The 20,658-nt window shown below is 37.1% G+C and overlaps 1 protein-coding gene across 1 annotated transcript in view; it reads right to left on the reverse strand.

Moving 5' to 3' along the window:
• Nucleotides 1-1,149: 1,149 nt before the first annotated feature.
• Nucleotides 1,150-20,658, reverse strand: part of ELOVL7 (ELOVL fatty acid elongase 7) — a 31,880-nt gene continuing 12,371 nt past the window's right edge. Inside the window, exons 2-8 of the mRNA XM_036403167.2 lie at nt 13,462-13,550; nt 11,323-11,513; nt 9,018-9,098; nt 8,461-8,517; nt 6,678-6,783; nt 3,553-3,689; nt 1,150-2,283 (exon numbers count right to left, since the gene is read on the reverse strand). Of these exons, the coding sequence (XP_036259060.1) occupies nt 2,080-2,283; nt 3,553-3,689; nt 6,678-6,783; nt 8,461-8,517; nt 9,018-9,098; nt 11,323-11,513; nt 13,462-13,525 (840 nt within the window). The 5' untranslated portion in view covers nt 13,526-13,550 and the 3' untranslated portion in view covers nt 1,150-2,079. The remainder of the gene's footprint in view (nt 2,284-3,552; nt 3,690-6,677; nt 6,784-8,460; nt 8,518-9,017; nt 9,099-11,322; nt 11,514-13,461; nt 13,551-20,658) is intronic.

Genomic DNA, 20,658 nt, shown 5'->3' on the forward strand with positions numbered 1-20,658 from the left:
TTTGAATGCACAGGCTCTAGAAGGCCTAAAAGAACCAAATTGTCCCACTTCCTCCAACAGTAATGCCCCACTTCCTTCATCATTACTTATGTAATAAATATTTTTTATATATATGCATTAAAAAAAAATCAAACAAGAAAAAAAAAAAAACATTCCAGCTATTTGAAAAAAAACAGCAATAGGCCTCTGTCCTTAAGGAAAGCCCCCCTAACACTGGAGGCCAGGGACATACATACAGCCCAGAGCTGTCTGACTTGAGACTTGAACCAGGGGTGGACTGCATTTCTCACTAAAGAGAGGCGCGGTGCCTGATCAGCATCGCAGCTGTTTGGGACCATGTGATAGAGCACCTCTCCACATGAACTGCTGGGACCTGAACGCTGATGATTTGAACATCAAGCATCTAAAATTCAGGGGCTGCAATTTAAACCTCAAGTCATCCCAATACTTTGAGATCTACTTTCAAGCTGCCATGAGAGCTGACAGCTACAGGGATTAAATAGTGAATAGATAAATATAAATTATTTTTATTTGCTTAAAAAAACTTGATGTAATCTCAAAAGAAAATATTTCCAACTCATGTCCAACCTAAAATTTACATTCCTTTAGCGTTTACAATGCACTGTAAATGTCAGTAAAATGAAAGTGTTCAGGTAACAAAGCTTATGTTCTTGGAATTGTGCAACAGGGAGGCTATTAAAATCTGCCTCAAAGTCTTGAGTATTTGAAAATCCCACAGATCAGATCAAGTAAAAAGCAAATATTGCAAGTTACTTTTTTTCTAGTGTTGTAGAAAACAGTACCTTTAATGGTAACATTAATCTAAACACATTTAATTCCTCATTTCCAGGTCTGTTGCATGCACCAATTCCTTAATAAACTCATGCAGTACAAACGCAACTTGCAAATAGCAAGTTCTTGTGATTTCTACACAAATGTGACCCTAACAATCTAACCTTGGAAACAACATACTGGGTAATTCTACACAGAATGGAGCCATGCCCAGTCACCACTGCCTGCCCCACTTTCAGAAGCTCAGAGAATGTCACATATTTTTTTTTCCCTGGTTCCAGACAAGGTAACTGGAGTAACTAACCTTTAGCTGATAAAAACAAGACGTAATAATAAAAAAAACAAGATGACACAAACTCTTTCTAGACATGTATTTCAATAGATAATGGAAATGGAAGAAAGTAGAGCACAGTACAATCATGGTAGGCAACATTTCAGCTTAAATCATTAAATCAACTTTTTTTTACATTTCATTTGACTACTAAGATTTTGGCTATTGAATTAAAAGATTCCATAATCCACTTAGCCCTACTTCACAAGCAGCACAGGCTAGCAATTTAAGGTATATCCATAGACACACTGAATAATAAGAATATTTGGCTACTACAGTGAACAAATCAGTAAGATGTTTTGATCACTATGCTACAAGACAATTCAGATAATCCCCATATTAGTAGCTTTCCAACATTTATGATAATGTTCAACTGAGTAGAACATGAAATGAATTCAGTTCTCCTGGTAAAAGACAGTATATCCAAAAATCTGTGATCTTCAAATGAAACGCTATTTTTTAACAGATTAACATACAATCCTTCCTTTAAAGTAATACAGTTTATAAACAGATGTAACAATGTTTATGTATTAACTATATTAATATGCCTTAGATTCTATAAACAGTACTTACTGAAGAATCATTATTATAATAAAATGCAGCTGACAGTCTTAGCAACTTACAACATTAAAAGTGAAGTATTTTTTATCCCCCTCAAAGTGTGTTCAAAGTACTCAGTACTTGTCATACACATTTTAGTTTTTCCAATTATCTTTATTTTTGTGCATTTTCTAGATAGAGATCTCTTTCTTTTTTAATCAGAGATCCGCAGTTCTTCCCCACTCCCATGTTCTGAATCCCAAATAACTTATGGTAAAAATACAAATTCTGTTTTGGAAGAAAACATACAAAATATACACCATGTAGTGTGCGCACCTAAATGTCTTGATTGTCAAGTAGTGCAAGTTTCCCCATTGACATATAGACTTCTTTGGTTTTAGAGACAAGAATTTGTTTCACTGATCTTTGCTGATGCAATTTCTTGCCATTTTTGGCAGTCTTTGTCCCTTCGTGTAAGCATGGTACCAGAAGTGGAGAAACAAGACCAAAAACATGGAGCCGTAAAGCCAGATAATAAACATGAAAATTGGATACTGGTACGGACAATCATCCATGATGTAGATTTGTCCTATATGGACTGTAATCATAATAAACTGGACCTGGAGGAAAAAGGTGAAGAAAATAAGTTCTTTTAAAATAAATTACAATCTTACTATAGAAGTTTAAAAAATTTCAGCATAGCTTGTTTGTTGAAAAACAGATAGTAGGGGTGAAGTGGGTGGAAAGCAAGGAGCAACAGGGACAACAATACAAGTTCCTAATATGACACAGATGCACCTTTGTAGACCATCTCCCCACAATATTATTCCACTGAAAAACAGGTTTACAGAAAAAAGGAAGAGACAGTCTGGGACAAACTAAGAAACTCATTGAAATAGATTAGGATTCTACCCTGGCCAGTTCAGATAAAAAAGGAGGAGACAGACAGTGTTTGTCCAGTGACAAATGGGAGGCTCCTTTAGAAAAATTAGCCAGGAAAAAAAAAAGAAAAGAAAGTAACCATTACAGGGTTAAGGAACAATTATTCCCACCTTCCCTGCACACTAGTATGCGACAAAAATACACTCCGCATGAACTCCAAGTTAAAAGTTCACTGCTGGTGCCTCTAGGTCAAAAAGACCAAGTTATAAATATTCAGGCTACATTGTTTGGAGTTGCACATGGTTACATGAACTATTCTACCAAAACCAGCCCTGGTGCAAGCAGACAGGGTGCTCCTTTACCTCCTTCATCAGCATCTTTGCTCATTCTAAGCCAATTGTTTAGCCAGAAACTGAACATTGAAAATTCACCTATTAAATGAGGTGGGCATGAAAAAGCACTCAAAAGAGCAACCTTTTGAAAGTGACCTAAAGCAGATAAAACACTTAATATACCCACACTGCAAGAGTGGGTATATTCTAATGCTCTGGAGAGACCATTAAAGAGAAGTAAATTTTCTAAACACAAACATTTTCTATGGAAGAACATCAAGTTGTAAATACATACTTTTACCCTTTCTTTGTTACATGTAGTTACTACTTACATGTGTATTCTGTACATTAATTGTATTTTCTTGGTGTAAATTTATATTTTAATAATTTTTATACAAGCAATGAGTCTTGTAAATATATTTACCAAGTACTGCAAACTGAAAAGCTTATTTGTCCAAATCTGTGATTACAGTGAATGCTGAAGTTGGCAGATATAAGTATATTACTGTGGAGAGCTCAAACCTTTTGTTATCCTCAATTAAAACATTAGTAAATCTTATACCAACTGTAAGCTCCACACACGGGCATAACTGAAAGGACAAATTTATTGCTTTTAATCTCTGTTAGCTGCAATTAGGTTTTTGAGAGGTGCTTATGTCAAAGACAGTTACTCACAAGTTGTATAGTTGTCATGTACTTTTTCCACCACAAATATTTATGATAGGCTGGTCCCAAAGAACAGATTCCATAATAAGTGTACATGACAACATGCACAATACAGTTCAGCAAAGCATGAAATGTTCCTAAACCACCTGTAGAAAAACAAGACATAGTAGTAGGTATTATAGTAGGTAATACAGGAGGTATTTAAAAAGCCACTGAAGTCCTAGCAGATTGTCTTGAGCCAGGGTATGAAAAACATGTACCACCAAACCTAGACTTTGACTAACATGCAAGATATTTTACCTGAATTGCGTTGATACCAGCTCTGATGGATCACAGTAGTTTTTTGTCTCAGAAAAAGTTTATCTAAGCATTCCCAAAACAGCAGTAAAACCCAGATGATCTAATTACATGTAAAAACAGTTTAGTGGAATTTTTTGTTCTTTGGTTTCATTTTTTTATTAAAACCTATATTTGATAGAGATACATTCAAAACAGCATTCCTCCTATTTTTTGCCTACTTTCTAGACATCATGATGAACTTCAAAAAGTTGTAGAGGATAAGTAATAAGTCTCTTCTCAATACAGATTTGTAGATTCACAGGGAATGATATACAGTTTCAGACAGTAAGTTTTAATAATCATGGACAAGTGTCTCACAGATCCATTGTCAATCTCAAAACATACTTACAGTCAAAGGGAAACTTAAGTAGGGCCCATTCCAGGATAAATTTATGACAAACCATTAACACATGAGCATTTCAAAGAACAAGTAGGGAAATACTTCCTTTTTCATTGGATTAACCATGGAGCTACATGATCCTGCTCAAAGTAGCTTTATTTTAATGAATGCAAGAAATTAGAAGTAAAAATGATCCAAGAAGCAGCAGACAGCAAAGTATTTTTAAAAGAAACATGGACATGAAAACAATGATCATCAAAAAGAAAAGGAGAAAAGGAGAAGAAAAGGAGAAAAAAGGAGAAAAAAGGAGAAAAAAGGAGAAAAAAGGAGAAAAAAGGAGAAAAAAGGAGAAAAAAGGAGAAAAAAGGAGAAAAAAGGAGAAAAAAGGAGAAGAAAAGGAGAAAAAAGGAGAAAAAAGGAGAAAAAAGGAGAAAAAAGGAGAAAAAAGGAGAAAAAAGGAGAAAAGGAGTGCCATTTTCCCATTTAGAATCATTCTAATTAAAAATAAAACATATTTTGTGTTTTTAGTAGCTCACACTAATCTTCCAGCTTGAGAAGGCATAACTCCTCCAGCTGTGATTGCAAACTTTCTTTGAAACATAGCTATTTGTATTTTTAAAAATAATTTGAATGTTCTTACAGTTCAAATATACATACTTTTTTTGGCTTGTGCAGCGAATATGCAGAAGAAAAAATAAATAGCTAAAGGAGAGAAAAAAGGAACCTACACAACAGTACAAAATTATGCTCCAAAAAATAACACTAAGCATCATTTTATAATTCTCTATTTATATCAGATCAGAGAAAAAATAGCAACTCCATCCATAACTGTTGGTATTTTACAAACAGGTTGAAAACTTTACAGATGCTGCTGTTTAGAAGGACAAGCACTGATGAAACTGAATACAAAGGAAACATCAGCAGGACTGAAATTCTTGGGAAAAAAATTCAACTTATCAAACAAGAGTATTTGGAAAGATAAATGTAAAGATAAGCAACTGAGTTTTTGGAATACACATAGCTCTGCATAAATATGAGAGACTATTACTAGCAGGGGACAAAACAATTCTTACACACTTTGCTGAAAGTATTTGTCAAATTATCACATGGGAAATTTGAATCTGATGCAAAATCAGAAGCCTGTAGCTGGTATACTGATCCAACGTCCAGATAAAAAGGAGAAAGTTAATCACCTATAAGTGGAAAATTTTCAAGGTTGAAGAGGAGGAACTGTTATTTGCTGCAGGTTTCCCTCTGCAGACCTATAAACACACTGGGGTGTATGCTGAGACAACCATTCACAGTTTTATTATTAACTTAATACCAGTCACTCAGTAAGATTTGAGAAATACGTAATCAATTCAGCACTTTCCTAATAACAGAAACTCAACAAATACAACAGAGGTATATCCATTTATACACAAGGAAAAGCTGCACACTGGAAAAGTTCAAAAGATGTACAAATTTTCTAGAGTGCTTTCTGGACCACTCCAGAAAAAAAAAACAGACATAAAATAGACACTAACAGATCAGACTGAAAGACAATGGAATAACTGCTTAATCAATTCATGACAAATTTTCTGGGACAAAAAAAGAAAAAACCACAAAACATATTTCTAGGTAAACATGTATGAAACCCCACTATTTCTCAGTAGAATATCCTGAAAAAGCCTAAGCTGTCCCAGAAATGGATTCATAAATGCCTGTGCATTTCTCCACTCTGTGCTTTTCAGAGTATTCTCATGGCAAGTTGTATTTATTAGTGGTGCACACTGGTAATGTGGCACAGAAAAATGCATGCAAAGACACACTGAGCAGGAAAGGAAAAAATGAAGGTAAGCTGATAGTGGTCAAAGAATTTAAATTCAAAACAATTCAAATATGTTTCTTTAATAAAGAAGGTCCAGAAAATATTTCTGTAGTTTTATGAAAGCTGAAGTATCAGGTGTATATAAATCCCACACATGCACCTAAAGCCAGTAAAAGAAAGTGCAACAAAGACCAAGTAATTTCTCAAACAGGAAAAAAAATGAACATAGTCCTCCCCTCCAACTCCATTCTAACATTGTAGGGGTTGAAGGGGTTCTGACATTGAAGCAGTTTCAACAGAGTTATTTACTTCACGTATCTCCCCTAGCACTTATGATTTTTCAATGACTTCTCTTTTTCATCTAATGTTTTTTGCTTGTACCCAACTCTCTTCTCTGCACCTCTTCTCCCCATGAGAAATCAACACTGAACAAAATGCTGTCAAATAGAAAAAACTAGTAATCCCCACCCATTTAAATAATTATGGTGATCTCACTTGTTCCAAAAAATACTGCAGAAGTCTAAATTTAAAAACACTGGTGTTTCCAAGGTGTGTAATTCTCTTTTTTTTTTTTTTTTTGTCTACCATAGGTAACTTTCACTACCAGAAGATACGTTCAACCTAAACTCCACTCTCTCTCCGTACCTGCAGCAAATTTGACTCCAAACCACCAGGTCCATGGCATGATGGAATGATGAAAGACATGCAGGAATGTAACTTGGTTGTTTTTCTTACGGAGCACAAAAAATATCTGAAACAGATTTTTAATTATCAGAATGTTACAGAAGATAATCAAGTCCAACATATTTAAAGAAAGATATACACATCACTGCTGGTTGCTCACTACTGTAAATTTAAAAGTTCTTCACAGTTATAGTGTTGGGAGAAGAAGGAAAACTGAGCAACTGTCTGGCTATGCAAACTAGTTTCCAAAAAAACTTAAAACCGATAAGTAAAATCCACCTGTGAAATGTCAAAAGCCAAGGCAAGCTTTGAAACCAAATGTCAAAGGTAGAGACATCACCTACATGTGCAATAAACCATGTAAGATGGACTTGCCTGGACTGAGAAGTCTCTGCAAGCATCAGATTTTAAGCCCCTGAACCATTAATGAAAGGCCATTTGAGAAAATTACCTGAAGGACTAACAGTAGAAAAAACTCTGTTAGAGAAATAGCACTTTATTATGAACTCTGACTTAGCTACCATTGGAAAACATTAAAATTGTACAAAATATATGTAGGTATTCTTAAATGATATTGAAAGGCTCCATTTTAAAGGGCAGGCATCAAGGGAAATGTTAAGGGAAGACAGCAAAAAAAATGTAAGAAATCAGGTCATGGAAAGGGTAGTATCAGATGGCAAGCAAACAAACACAGAAGAAGTCTCATGTGCCAGAGAAAACATCTGAAATCAGCTGATTTAAATACAGCTAAGAATTCACCTTTGCAATAAAACAAAAAAGCTGATGAGAAAAAAGTGCCTAGTTGTGTGTATTCAAACAAAACAATTTTTTTTTAAATTAGGCTTGTGACTAATTAAAAAGGAGCAATATAACCTGTGGGGAATAAAGGCAAATAGAGGAATATACATGTCAGGATTTTCCAGTTTTAGCATTCCTGACACTTCCATTACCATTCCATTTGGTTTAGTCAGTAAGATCTCCCAGTGTTGAATCATGAACGTTTGCAGATGAAAAGTCAGACGGCCAGCTTTGCTCAGAGGATGTAGAACATCCTCACTGCTCATGAGTCAGCTCCTGAACCATCACTACTGCATCTCAAACAACAGAGCAAAAACTGCAGCTACTTCCAACACTCAGAAGCTGTTTTGAAAATACCACAGTCAGTCCTATCTGGTGCCAGTCTTGGGAAAATGGCTGCTAGTGCTGAGCGAGGTCTGCATTCTGCTTCAATGCATTGCTGCTCAGACTTTGCTTGAAACAGGTTAGAGTGCCGGCCTGACATCAAACATCTCTATAATCCCAACACTCAAGACAATCTCAGGAATTTAGAGCAAGTAGGTATGGCAATTTTGTCCTGCATTCAGAGCTGCTGATGATATGAATGGGGAAGATAAAATCTGAAGATGATGTGAAAAAATATTCAGCGTCATCAACTGGTTTTTATCTGTAGTGTTGAGACAAGCATAACAGATTAGTGTATTCAACTGTTAGACAAATTATCCAGACTTCCTAAATACTGTTGTTCCCTCATTAACATTTTTCCTGATAATGAAGGAAGAACAGTGCTAAAAAGACAGTGAGATACAAAGAGACAAGAGGGGTAAACATTGTGATGGTATTCTAATAATTGAAGATTGGAGGATTAAATAAAAAGCAACTTATATCCTAAGCTCTGAACAGTACCAGTTCTTCTCCTGTGAAAAGAAAACAGAACCACTTCTTTTATTAGGCTACAAATACTTACAGTGTCTAATAATTCAATGAACTTGGAAAAGAAGTAAAGCCAACAAGTTCGCACCATCTGCAAGAATAAAAAATCAAATTGTCAATCCATAAAAGTCATAGCGGGACAGATGAGTATCTATATAAAGGAAAGTATTGGCCAAGTGATGTTCCAAGTTTGACAGAAATATTTAAATGTATAGGTTGACTATTTTTTCTTTAAACTTAAGGAATTTTGAAACCAACAAAAACAAACCAATTAATTCCTTGCCTCTTTCTTTATCCAACCAATCAACCAACCATCCCTCCAGTTAACTCACGTGCTCTACATTATGCAAGAGGGTATTTCCATTTAGTGCATTCCACTCTGCAAGAGTGCATTGAAAAAGCAGGCTGCTCAAAAAGCATTTCTAAAACTAAAGTAAATGTATAACACACTACTTTGAACAACTTGGTCTAGTGGAAGTTGTCCTTGCTCATATCAGGGGCATTGGAACTAGAAGATCTCCAAGGTCGCTTCCACCCCAAACAATTCTATTGTTCTATGATAACAGTTCACCTTTGTCTTTGGCAACTTACTCTTAGAGCTGTTGGTGACCTCGAGTAGTCAACAATATCACACCGGAATGAGTATCCTGTGGCCCAGCCTGACATAAGAAACTGGAGGAAAAAAGGGGCAAAGATTAACTTTACATCTTTTGAAAAATTCATTAATTTTGGATTACTTTTGCAATCACTAAGCAGGAGGGGAAAAACAATATTAAAAACACCTTAAATCAGCAACTTTGTCAATCATCTACCTGTGTGTGGGATAGCTACCACAAAAATCCTTTGCTGTTGCAGATTAATGAATTTCTAATTCCAGGACCACACCCATAGACAAGAATTTTCTTCCTACACCCATTATTTCAGCTTTAGTAACTGAAGAGAAGAAAGAGATGCATCTCAAAACCAGTGTGAAAAAACAATTTACTGTGTAAGCAAGACCACAAAACCAAATATAATTATTTTTAAAATTGCTATCACAGCTAACTATCTTAATACAAAAAGGAATACAATACAGCATCTTAGTACTCTAACAAAACCAGCACAACAGAGAGCCATTGCTAATTATCATTAAAGACAAGGAACAAATCAATATGCATGATGTATATTTAATACCATAGTCTCTAAAATTCTGCTTAGTTAAACTTCATGGTCCAATTAGTTTTCCACTTATATGAGTGACCAGAAGCTACAACTGAGAGCACACGACCAAAGGACTATATGTGCCAAATATAATAAAATCTTTTCCCTTGGAATATATTAAAGTTTGGACAAGAGCAACGATATTAGTATTATAGTTGCCTTATTCTACTGCCAGCCACTATGACATCTGTACTGTATTTTATACTTTCATGATGCTTCCCATTGTCATCATCCACTCATGCATGGTAAGAGCTTCTTACTCCTAACTGAAGCAGGCTTTAGCCCGTTTAACTTCCTGATTGAGGAAGAACTGATTGCTTAAAAAAAAACAGGTTTCTTTAGAACACCAGCACTAGAACACCCACCAAATGACTTGGTTCCAAAAAGGGGAAGAATTAGCTTCTTGCTGACCACCAGACAATAGCAGACATTTAATTGGTTACACCCTGTCCATGTACTCTTTGATGAAATTGTAACATGGAAGTCTTGACAGCAGACTTATTAAATACTGTGCCAGTGTCAGACACTAAAAGAAGTTTAATTTTTTTCTTTTATTGTTTCTTTGCAGGTTTTTTGGTAGTTTTTTTTGTTTGTTTCTGAGGTTTATAACCAAAACCAAACTTGGAACCAAATTCCAAAAGAAAATTCAGCAATTTCTTCAAAAAATTGTCTAAATAGCAAAAGTGTTCATCTTGCCCATCACTTTCCATGAAGTCATGACACAAAACAGCTGCTGCTGCAGTGCCTTTAGAGAGCTTGGAAGAAATGTCAGGTAGTTCACTGTAACTCATGATAAGATTCATGCAAATTAAGCTAATAGGAATATATCCTGCAAATTTGGCAAAATAATCTGACAGGTTTTATTACTAGTTTGCCAAGCCTGAAATAGCCATATGGCCTGGGGGTCACACACAGGGTCAGTACCAGCACAATGGTGCTTCACCAAGCAAACGTGTAAGGTTGTCATTCACACAATACCATCAGCAAATAGCTACACTTCAAAAAACCACACCAAAGCCCAACAAACAAATAAAGCCCAACAGCAGCAAAATCTCAGCATTGCTTTTGAAAAAAAAAAGAGAATTTGCGGTTTTGGGGTTGTGGGGAAGAGCAGCGTTAAAGATACTAATAATTTGGGCTTGGGAGGGGAAAGCAGGGGGCAGAGGTTAGAGGTTTTTTGTTCAGAGGGGTTTTGTTTGTTCATTTAAAGGACAAAAATGCCTTGAATTAGATTTTGTTAACCTCTGTCATTGATTTCTGTCATTTAAAAGGCAGATCTAACTGAAGATTATTTCACAGTAGACATACTCTATACAGTGTTTGAAATATCAGTTGTTGTTCCTTCCCTTTAGGGCAGGTTGTCACATTATCACCTAGGAGGACAGAAACAATTACAAAATACCAAGAAAAGCATATTGTCTGCTTTTCCTCGTGCAGTACAAAGAATTTAAATGATGAAAACTTTAAACTTTTAAAATTATATATAATAACACAAAATGTTTCATGTTCTCTCTTTCTGGGTATGACTTATTCTCTTTTTCCAAGAATTACAAGTTTAGCATACAGCTTGGAGGATGATAATTACTGCCATGACAATAACATTTTTTTGAGAATTGCAGTGTAGGAATTATATTAACAAATTTATTAGAAGTTAAAGACATGAAATATATAAATACATTACAAACATAGTACTTACTTCATAAGTCATATATAAAGAGAGGGCTACCACACTAAAATTATAAAATGTCATGATCTGCCTAAGTTCAAAAGGTTTTTTATTTTCCATGAGTTTGGGTCCCAAGGAAGTGACAAAATAAACGTAGGTTCCAATGATAAAAGTTGTTGGAAAAGGTGAAGACATGAGTGGCCAGCCTTCCAGTCTTGGATCTAGAGGGGGAAGAGGGAGAAAAAAAAAATCAGGTGTCTACAGTACCTACTAAAACAGCTACAGAAAAGTACTTAATTCCTGATGGTCTAGGTTTTTCTGTTACTGATCACATTTCAGAGTCCATTCACCTCAAATCCATACTGACTGGATAACATGATTTAACCCATGTAGGACTCTGCGCTTCTTTCTTCACATATCATGAAAAGGAGCCACAGACTCATGAGTGACATGACTTTCTGTCTTTACAGCACAACAAAGCCCACACTTTCATATGACAAGAGAGTTATAATACAACAAGCAAATGTTGCAAGTTATTCCACAGTTATGCCAGAGAGCTGTATTGCAGAGGCACCTCCTCCTAAGCACACCCAACTCCCTCTCCCTGCAGATGAGGCTGGCAGGTATTTCATCTGAGCATCACCATGATTTCACTGCACCCTACTGTGGTTCATCACAGAGTCCCAGATCACCAAAGACTGCCACATTTCTCCATAAGCAGGTGAACTTACACAAACCTCATGTAATTTTCTTTGATTTTCTTTACACTGACTTTTAGAAGATTTGGCTCAGAATGATCCCAGACTTAACTGATTGCTTTCTGTTGCTTTCATGGTTTGCTGCAGTATTTTAAGGGTAAAATTATACTAGTGTTATTTTTGTCAAGTGTTTAATTCATAGCCAAATGTTTCAAGTCAGCGGATTTTTAACCCACAGCATTCAAGCAACCTTTCACCCATGAGACCTTCTGATGTGGTTAACAGCCACTGGAAGTAAAAACAGATTGAGGAGGAGAGCACATTACAATGCTGCTCACAGCTTGTGATGTGCCAGTGCTGCTGCCCACAGATCAAGGAGGACTGTGACCCACAGCATGAGGAATCTGCTTGTGCGTGCTGCAGGAGAACCACCATCTCTTCGCAGCTGACTGTTTTTGTTGTATCCACCCTTGCCCTGCTCCTACCAAACCTTTCCCGCTGTTCTTCCCAGCTTGATCCTGAGAAAACCATGTTCCACCACTAACACTATGATACAGAATGCCAAATACAAGCACTGTTGGGCAAGGAGACAACTCAGGTTCTGGAGTCATGGACACTGCAGCAGAAATGCTCGCTCCCTCCCAATCCACTTCATCCCATGAGTCATACTAATTAAACTCCCTGCTCACTTGCAGGCTGTGCTTTTACAAAACAAGAAAAGTGGTGCTCAGCTATGCTAGAAAAGATAAATCAGTAGTCATATATATCTAACCTTAACCACTTCCCAATTTTTTTTTCAGGAATTAGCTAATCCCTGTCACTATCTGTCTACTACAGTGAGAAACACTGAGAGTGATGGGTCTTAACCCCAAAATTGAGGTCCTCTCTATCAGCTTTTGGTAAGCAAACAGAATAAGAGAGTGGCAACATAAAATCAAACTGTGATTAATATCCCTTACTAACTGCAACAAGACAAACATCCTTTTTCAAATTACCACTGTGACAGAGTTAATTACCCTGAGGATTAATTTCAAAATACTGAAACTTATCAGGGCTTGGTTTTTTGGTTTTTTTTTTTCATTTTGCAAAAGTAAAATGCAAGATGCAATGTGCATTAATTAACTGATAAAATGCAATTGTTTGGTAATGAAAGAAAGTCGAAACTATACATTCAGCACCATGGGAAAAACTCAAACTATATATTCAGGCAACCAGAGACACTGAAAGGAGAATCACTATCTGCACTTTATTTATTCTGACTTTAATTCCATAAACTACCTGAGTTTTGTTTACTTCCTATTTTAAAATGCAGAAACTAGACTGCCGTGTTAATAGGGTACCTGGCAAGTCTTACAGATATTCAAAGGATGACAAAGCTACTTCTAAGTTGATAAACAGCGCACCTAGCATAGCTACACATGGCTATTCAAAATTACTGGGAGTTAGTAAGTTTTAGATTTAAATGACTCACCGGCATCTTTAATCCATTCATCATACAGTAGTATAGCCTTTGATGTCAGATTGCTAAAGGCCATTTTCACTTGATTTTTATGATGCTGCCTGCAGAAAACAAGCCAAAACAGAAATACGGATTTTTATCAATAAAGAAAGATTAATAAAGTTTTTTGGGAAAGATTTTCAGGAAGCAGAGTGGTAAAAAAAAGAGAAAAGACTAACAGAGCACCATATGTGAAATACAGATCAGGAAGCATTAGCTGGCCACATCCCACTATCCTTGGGTCTAATTTATAGCTGTTATGCACAACAATATGATTTTGCAATCTCTACATACAAACCAGGTGCTTCCGTGCCATAAAGTGTTATCTCAAGAAACTGTGCTGTGGTTAACCATTACAGTTAAGAGGTAAATATGAATAAACAATAGATGCTTAAATTATTTTTTATCACCATCTCCACTTAAAGTCCAAGCTGCTGATATATGAGGAAGTTCAGCTTTGCAATATTTATTATTGGAAAAAAATTCTAAATAATAAGTATTTCTAAGGTATGTGGGAAGGAGAAAAGGTACCAATAAGTCAGCATACTCCTTTTAAATACAATAATTAGCCATGTTATAATTAGTATGCAAATCCCACTCTGATGAATCAACTGTTTCCACACCAGAATCATGGAATGTCATAGTACCAACGGCAGCACCATTAACCCAAAAATTATCCAGCACATCCATTTTGCATGCAGTACCTCCTACTTATGTAAAACTTTTCAGAGAAGTATTCCTATATGAATACTGATTTTTGCTCCACAATCAAGCACTCATCAGCCCTTCCCTTGCCTCATTTCCCTTAGAAAATAAGTTTTAAAAATCCCAGCACATTTGATGATGCTTTTCTCATACCCCACTTAGTGTCTCACTTTACCATATGAATTCTCTCAATATCTCTGCACAATCATCACACTGTATTCACCTTTATTAGTAGTATTTATTTATTATTTCAGGCTGCAGCACACCTTGATAACCAGCTCACTTCCTCTAGCAGCCCTTCTGCATCTCCTCCAGCTAAGCCAGCTGCAGGTTGAGAGAGCCAGTTCTTCCCTCATGTTGGTAATGCATTGCTCTCCTCAGATCTCTCCACTATCATCTTCTCATTTATCTTCACCTTAACAGTCCAGAAAAACAATTTCACCCTTATTTCCACTTCTGCAAGTACATCCTGTTCACTGCCATTTCACAGGAATTTTTAGCCACTACACTCACCCTTCATTGCAAGATGCAACACAGACAAGCCTGCCTCCATTAGAGTTCAACTGATCTATTTCATCTCCATTCTCATTTTGGTGCCCACTTGTTTTCCTGGTTGCACTTCCGTCCTGTGTCTCTGAATATCTGAAACCATCACCAATTTCAGGTTTGGAAAATATTCCCTCTGCAAGTCTCTTTTAAGTTCACATTTTCTAGAAATATCATCCTCCAGCATCAGCTTTTCGCAATTCAATGTCACTGCCTTCACGCTGAGCATTTTCATGCATCCTGTATTCATATTACAGTATTTGCTTCAGCACTCTATGCTTATTAAGGTGCTGACAAAACAAGAAGTAGGGGGCATCCTCTTTCTTTATTAATGTAAGCATAAGGAGCACTCTTGCATTTGACACTAGCAATCACATGAGAGAAAGCATTTTATGGTTAGAGGCAAATTATAAATATTATTGTCACCTTACTCCATAAGCCAACTGCGGATGATATCAAACACACATAAATCCAGCCCTGTCTTGAACACCAGGTACTTCAGAGTGCTCAACTGTGACAGCCAAGCAATTCAGCCATAACTGGTGCTGGGGAGGAACCATTAAAAATGTTTACTTTATAAATAAGTATTGTATTAAATTGCTAGACTGATTACAATAAATTCTCCTTTTAATCCAGTATTCTTTCAGTTCAGACACATGAGAACAGTATGTCAAGAGAAAAGGCATGGCAAACTGAACTGTACTTCATGCAGAGGTTATAATAGAATTCTGCCAAAGCCCACAGAAATCTTGCGCAGAGCTTGGCTCAATTTTTCAACAAATATATTCACTGAGTACAAATAATCATATTATGTTTAACTGGTTCTTTGGTAAGAAAAGTAGCATCCTGATTTCACTGCCACCCAGTTTTCTCACCCTTGCATTACTGGAACTCAGACTGGCTAGCTCAATATGCTGACCAAGACTAAAGTTAAACAAGAAATCTGCTTCAAGACATGCTCTTAAAAATCCAGAAAATTCAGTGTAGATTCAGGCACTAAAACAATTGCCCATATAGTATTTGGTTTGCATAGCCAGGCTTTGGTGGTGGGGGGCTACAGGGTGGCTTCTGTGAGAGCCTGAGAAGCTTCCTCAGTGTCCAACAGAGACAGTCTCTGGTGGTTTCAAAGATGTATGTGCCACTGGCTAAGGCTGGGCCAATTAGAAATTAGAAATTGTGGCAATGCCTCTGTGGTAACAGATGTAAGAAGGAAAAAAAAAAACACCCGATGTTTGTGCAGTTGTAATTGCCACCAGAGAAGAGCAGAGTGAGAACATGTGAGAGGAACAGCCCCACAGACACCCAAGTCAGCGCAGAAGGAAAGGCAGGAGGTGCTCCAGGGGTCAGAGCTGAGGTTCCCCTGCAGCCCCTGGTGCAGACATGGGGAGCAGCTGTGGCCCTGCAGCCCCTGGAGGGCCCTGGAATGCAGAGATCCACCTGCAGCCTCTGGAGGAGACCCATGCTGGAGCAGGTGGATGCCTGAGAGGAGGCTGTGAACCCATGGAGAGAGAAAGCCACACTAGTAGGCTGTGGCTGAAGGACTGCACCCATGGAAGAGTGACTGACATTGCAGCAGTTCATGGAGAACTGTTGCCCATGGGATGCACTCACACTGGAGAAGTTCTCCCACTGGGGAGACTCCATGCTGGAGCAGGGGAAGGACTCCTCTCCCTGAGCAGCGGCAGGGATATGTGATGAACTGACCACAAGCCCCATGTGCCACCTCCCTGCACCACTCATGGGGGGAGGAGGCAGAGGTGGGAAGGAGCCGGGGGTGGGGGGAAGGTGTTTTTAGGTCTCATTTTACTTCTCATTGTCATGCTCTGATTTAGTTAGTAATAAATTCAATTATTACCTTTAATTCAAGTCTGTTCTGCCTGTGATGTTATTTGGTGAGTGATCTTTCCCAACCCTTATCTTAACCCATGAACCCTCTGTTGTATTTTTTCTCCCCTGTCCAGCTGTGAAGGGGAGTGAGAGAGAGGCTTTGGTGGGCATGTGGCACCCAGACAGGGTCAACCCACTACAATGGCCTTGGGGTGTTGATCATGACACTCTCTTACAGTTGTCATTCAACAACTGCAAACTCACAAACAGAAAATTCTTTACATTTACCACTTGAACAAACAGACAATTCTTTACATTTACCCACTTGACTCCCCCACTTTAGTTTTTATATCAGAAGTCAGACAAATGTGCTGTCAACGTTTAAATGCAGCTCTTATGCCTGCTAGGCATTGACGCCAAATGCAAGACTTTTATCTGGAATCTGACTATTTCCAATAGATCTCTTCTAGCTCCAGTAGAAAGGCAGATGATGAAAATAGTGAACTGGCCCTTGCCATACTGATGGTGAGGGATTTGTCCCAGCTCTCCTGATCCCAGCACTCACAGCTCCTCTTCCTTTAAAAGTCCTCAAAAGTTTAGACAGCAGAGGTTCTCAGCCTTCAAGATTTCTTTTCTTTCATAGTCAAGCAAGAAACAACTCCACTACAGTTAGCAAACTTTTTCTGAAAGTTTCTGGAGTTCAGTAACGCTGGAGTTCAGTAACTCAGAAAAGGGTAAGTTCAGTAAACAGAGAAGGATTTACACAGAAAGCAGCCCAAGCCTAACCACTCAATAGTGACTGATCTGAATCTGAATCTAAAGGTAAGCAAAATACAGTAAGTTAACTCCAATTACTTTAAGAAATAATGTCTGCAAGAAAGACAGTGCTGTTCAGAACTTTCCTACAGTTAAAAGGTTTATTTAAAACCAACTTTTATATATGACATTACTATTACACTTTCAATTTGCTTTACAATTCTACCTATTTTCTTACCTAGCTACACAGTTTTCCTTCATAAATCCAATTCTGCAAACAGAATGTTAGGTTCTCAGGATAATTTTTTGTTTACCACCTACAAAAGGAGAGTTAATGGCAGCATGAAAAATATTTTGTCTTACCTTGTTACACTTACTTCACACATATTCATAAACACTGGAAAATGATATGATCAAGGCCTGCTTTTTTTAATGGAAGAGTGGAAAAAAAAGGAAATCACATACCTACACACAAGATAAACAACTAGCTTGTAATTCACCAAAGAAACCAAACCATTTCTAAAAGACTGGTTTTTAATAGTACAACTGTGTTGTTAGGCAGTAAACTGATAATGCTTTGACGATAATGCAATCTTCCAAAATGTTTGGCAGTAGGCTACAGAAATTATCTTCTAAGAGACTGGAAAGAGTTCACCTAAGGGGTCAAAGAGTTGGGGCCAGAGAAGGCCATTTGTTAAATGCAGAGCTTAGTTCTTCATACTATAAACTCATCTGCCCGTTATGCATTTGTATAGCCCTAGTTGAGTCAGGAAAACATACATGTGGTTTATCTACCTGCTAATGTACTTACAGCGTCAGTACATCAGCATTTTTATTTCCAATCCTCCCTTTTCTGCTCATATCAAAATTTAAAAATGCCATTAAAATGCACAATCGATTTGCTACCAGTTGGTAGCAAACTGTCTCAAAATTAGGTAACACAAGCAGACTCATTTTCAAAATTGGGTCATTTTAAACAATATATTGCAAACAATTTACATAAACTCAAAAATACAGTCATATAACGAGTAACGAGTCTGGCCAGCTTGAAAATTTCTAAATAACAGAGACAGTCCTCTCAAACACATGCAAAGCACATGAAAGTTGGAAAACAACTTACAAAACCACCTAAAAAAACATATGCAAGATATTCAGCTCTTCAAAAGAAATAAGCATTACTTTTGTTTTTGTCAATGGAAATAATACTGTGTACCTAAGTTCAAGTCAGTGTAGCAGCATAATTTCTGAAGATATCTTAGAACAAACGTGCCTCCACCATTGTAAGAAAAGGAGATATAAGTGAGGGAAAGGAGAAAAAGTTTTGTATTAAAGAGCAAAGTAATCTGCTGTGCTCTGTTTGCCTGCAGCTCAGCAGACAGCTGGAAGAGCCCACTAACTGCAGCTCAGCTAAGGCATACAGCTTGGCAGAACCAGTTCCAGGTTGGACCATTACCTTTACTGGAGAGACAAGGGCAGATAAGATTGTTTACACCAACAGAAATGCCACAAATGCTACAGCAAACCATATGAGAATGTCTGATGAGAAGTGGTAAGGAAACAAGTTGTTGGAAGCGCTCAAGTTCACTTAGCTCACAAAACTATTAGTGATTTTTGTAATGGGAATTACTGGTATGCCTGAAATATTCCTAATTTTTAAATGAGAACAAGAAGTTTCTCACACTCCTTTGGTTAACCCACATGAAAGATATTTACCATTCTTTATGCTCATTTATTCCCCCTACATAGCTTTTAAATAATAAAACAGATATCAAGATTAGCTTTTAAATAGTAATTTTACAAAAATTTTTTTATGTTAATGGGTACTAAACAAAATATGCACATAAAAGAACTTCACAAAAAAATGCACAAAAAAAACCAAACAAAAAACCCCTCAGAATGAAACAATCTAATATAAGCTCTGTCACTCCAAAAAACAATTTTCAATTCACATCAACTTAAAACAACATTAAAAATAAACATTAGAGAAAAAAACTTATTTCTAAAAAGACAGACAAGATACTTTTACAATGATCCTTTAGAAAATGTCTGGAGATTATGACAACCCAGGGCAGAATTCAGTGGTCTAATTTACATCCAGGGTGGGTCTCAAAAACAAAGCTTCTGCAGTATCACACCTCGCCCAGTGATGACTGGAGGATCATCCACCCTGCAGACCCCAGTGGAAGAGGGGGAGAGCCTACAGCAACATTGACACATGCAGGTCTGATTTCAAAATTATAGCTTAAGAAATGGCAGTAATACTGGCTTACATATTCAGGCACAATTATGAAACTTTCATGTTTCAGAATCACTTTGTATACTGTTGTTAATTCTGCTCTTGAAGTTCAGAAGGTAATTAAATTAGGACGTTTCGCAGATGGTATCTTAAGATTTACCTGGGAAATACCAGCTCTGCCCTTCCTATTTCCCAAGGCTGTGTGTTACATAATTGCAGTTGTTTTAACTACACTACTCCCTTATGTCACATGGCAAGCAACTACAAACTGCCTATTTTATTACACCGATTACTCACCCATGTTCTGCAACAAAGTTTTAAACTTCAGCTGGGTGTCACCTGTTGTTATGGATTTTGCTGAGAAAAGTTTCTGTCACCTTCTCCATTTTTATGCCTTCTCTCAACCATCCAGCCCAGTTTGTGAGAGATTCATCTCACATGCATTTTGCTACATCTTGCTTAAAATTATATGGCTTTTTCCTCTTTGATAATATTGCTTATAAACACTGTCCCTGCTAGAAGACAGTGAACATCCTAAAAACAGATTACTGAGGCTTAAGAAGTTTTATTAGAATATTTTCTAAAATTCCTCATTGGAACTATTCAATAAGATATCTAATGTTTATCTTGTATAGTCACTCTTACTGATCTTTTTACATAGCACCTCATTATTTAATCCTTTACTTTTTAAACTAGCATCAAATCTGTTATTCACCTATGTGACTAAAGTACTTTAAGTAGCACAACTAGTGAAAACATCTTTCATTTCAACTACGCTTCTCACTGGTTTTTTGTCTGTCCAATGCATTTCCCACTCTGCCGCTGTGTAAAATAATGACCAGTTTGGACTTGCTTCCACACCTCTCGATAAATAGTTAAAGGAACAGATACTGAAAACTTCATGGCAAAGCTGAACAGTAACAACAGATACGGAAAATCCCCTTCTTATGGGAACAATTTCAGGAGTACAGCCCTGCTTTGTACCCAGCTCCCAGCCAGAATTACATGGGCACTCTCCTGGATCACACACCCTGAACCAATCACCAGTGTTTGAATGAGGAAGGCCCCCTGCGCTGTCCAGTCCCACAGCACCACTGCCA

Source organism: Molothrus ater, chromosome Z (genome assembly GCF_012460135.2).
Source record: "Molothrus ater isolate BHLD 08-10-18 breed brown headed cowbird chromosome Z, BPBGC_Mater_1.1, whole genome shotgun sequence".
NCBI classification, from domain to species: domain Eukaryota; kingdom Metazoa; phylum Chordata; class Aves; order Passeriformes; family Icteridae; genus Molothrus; species Molothrus ater.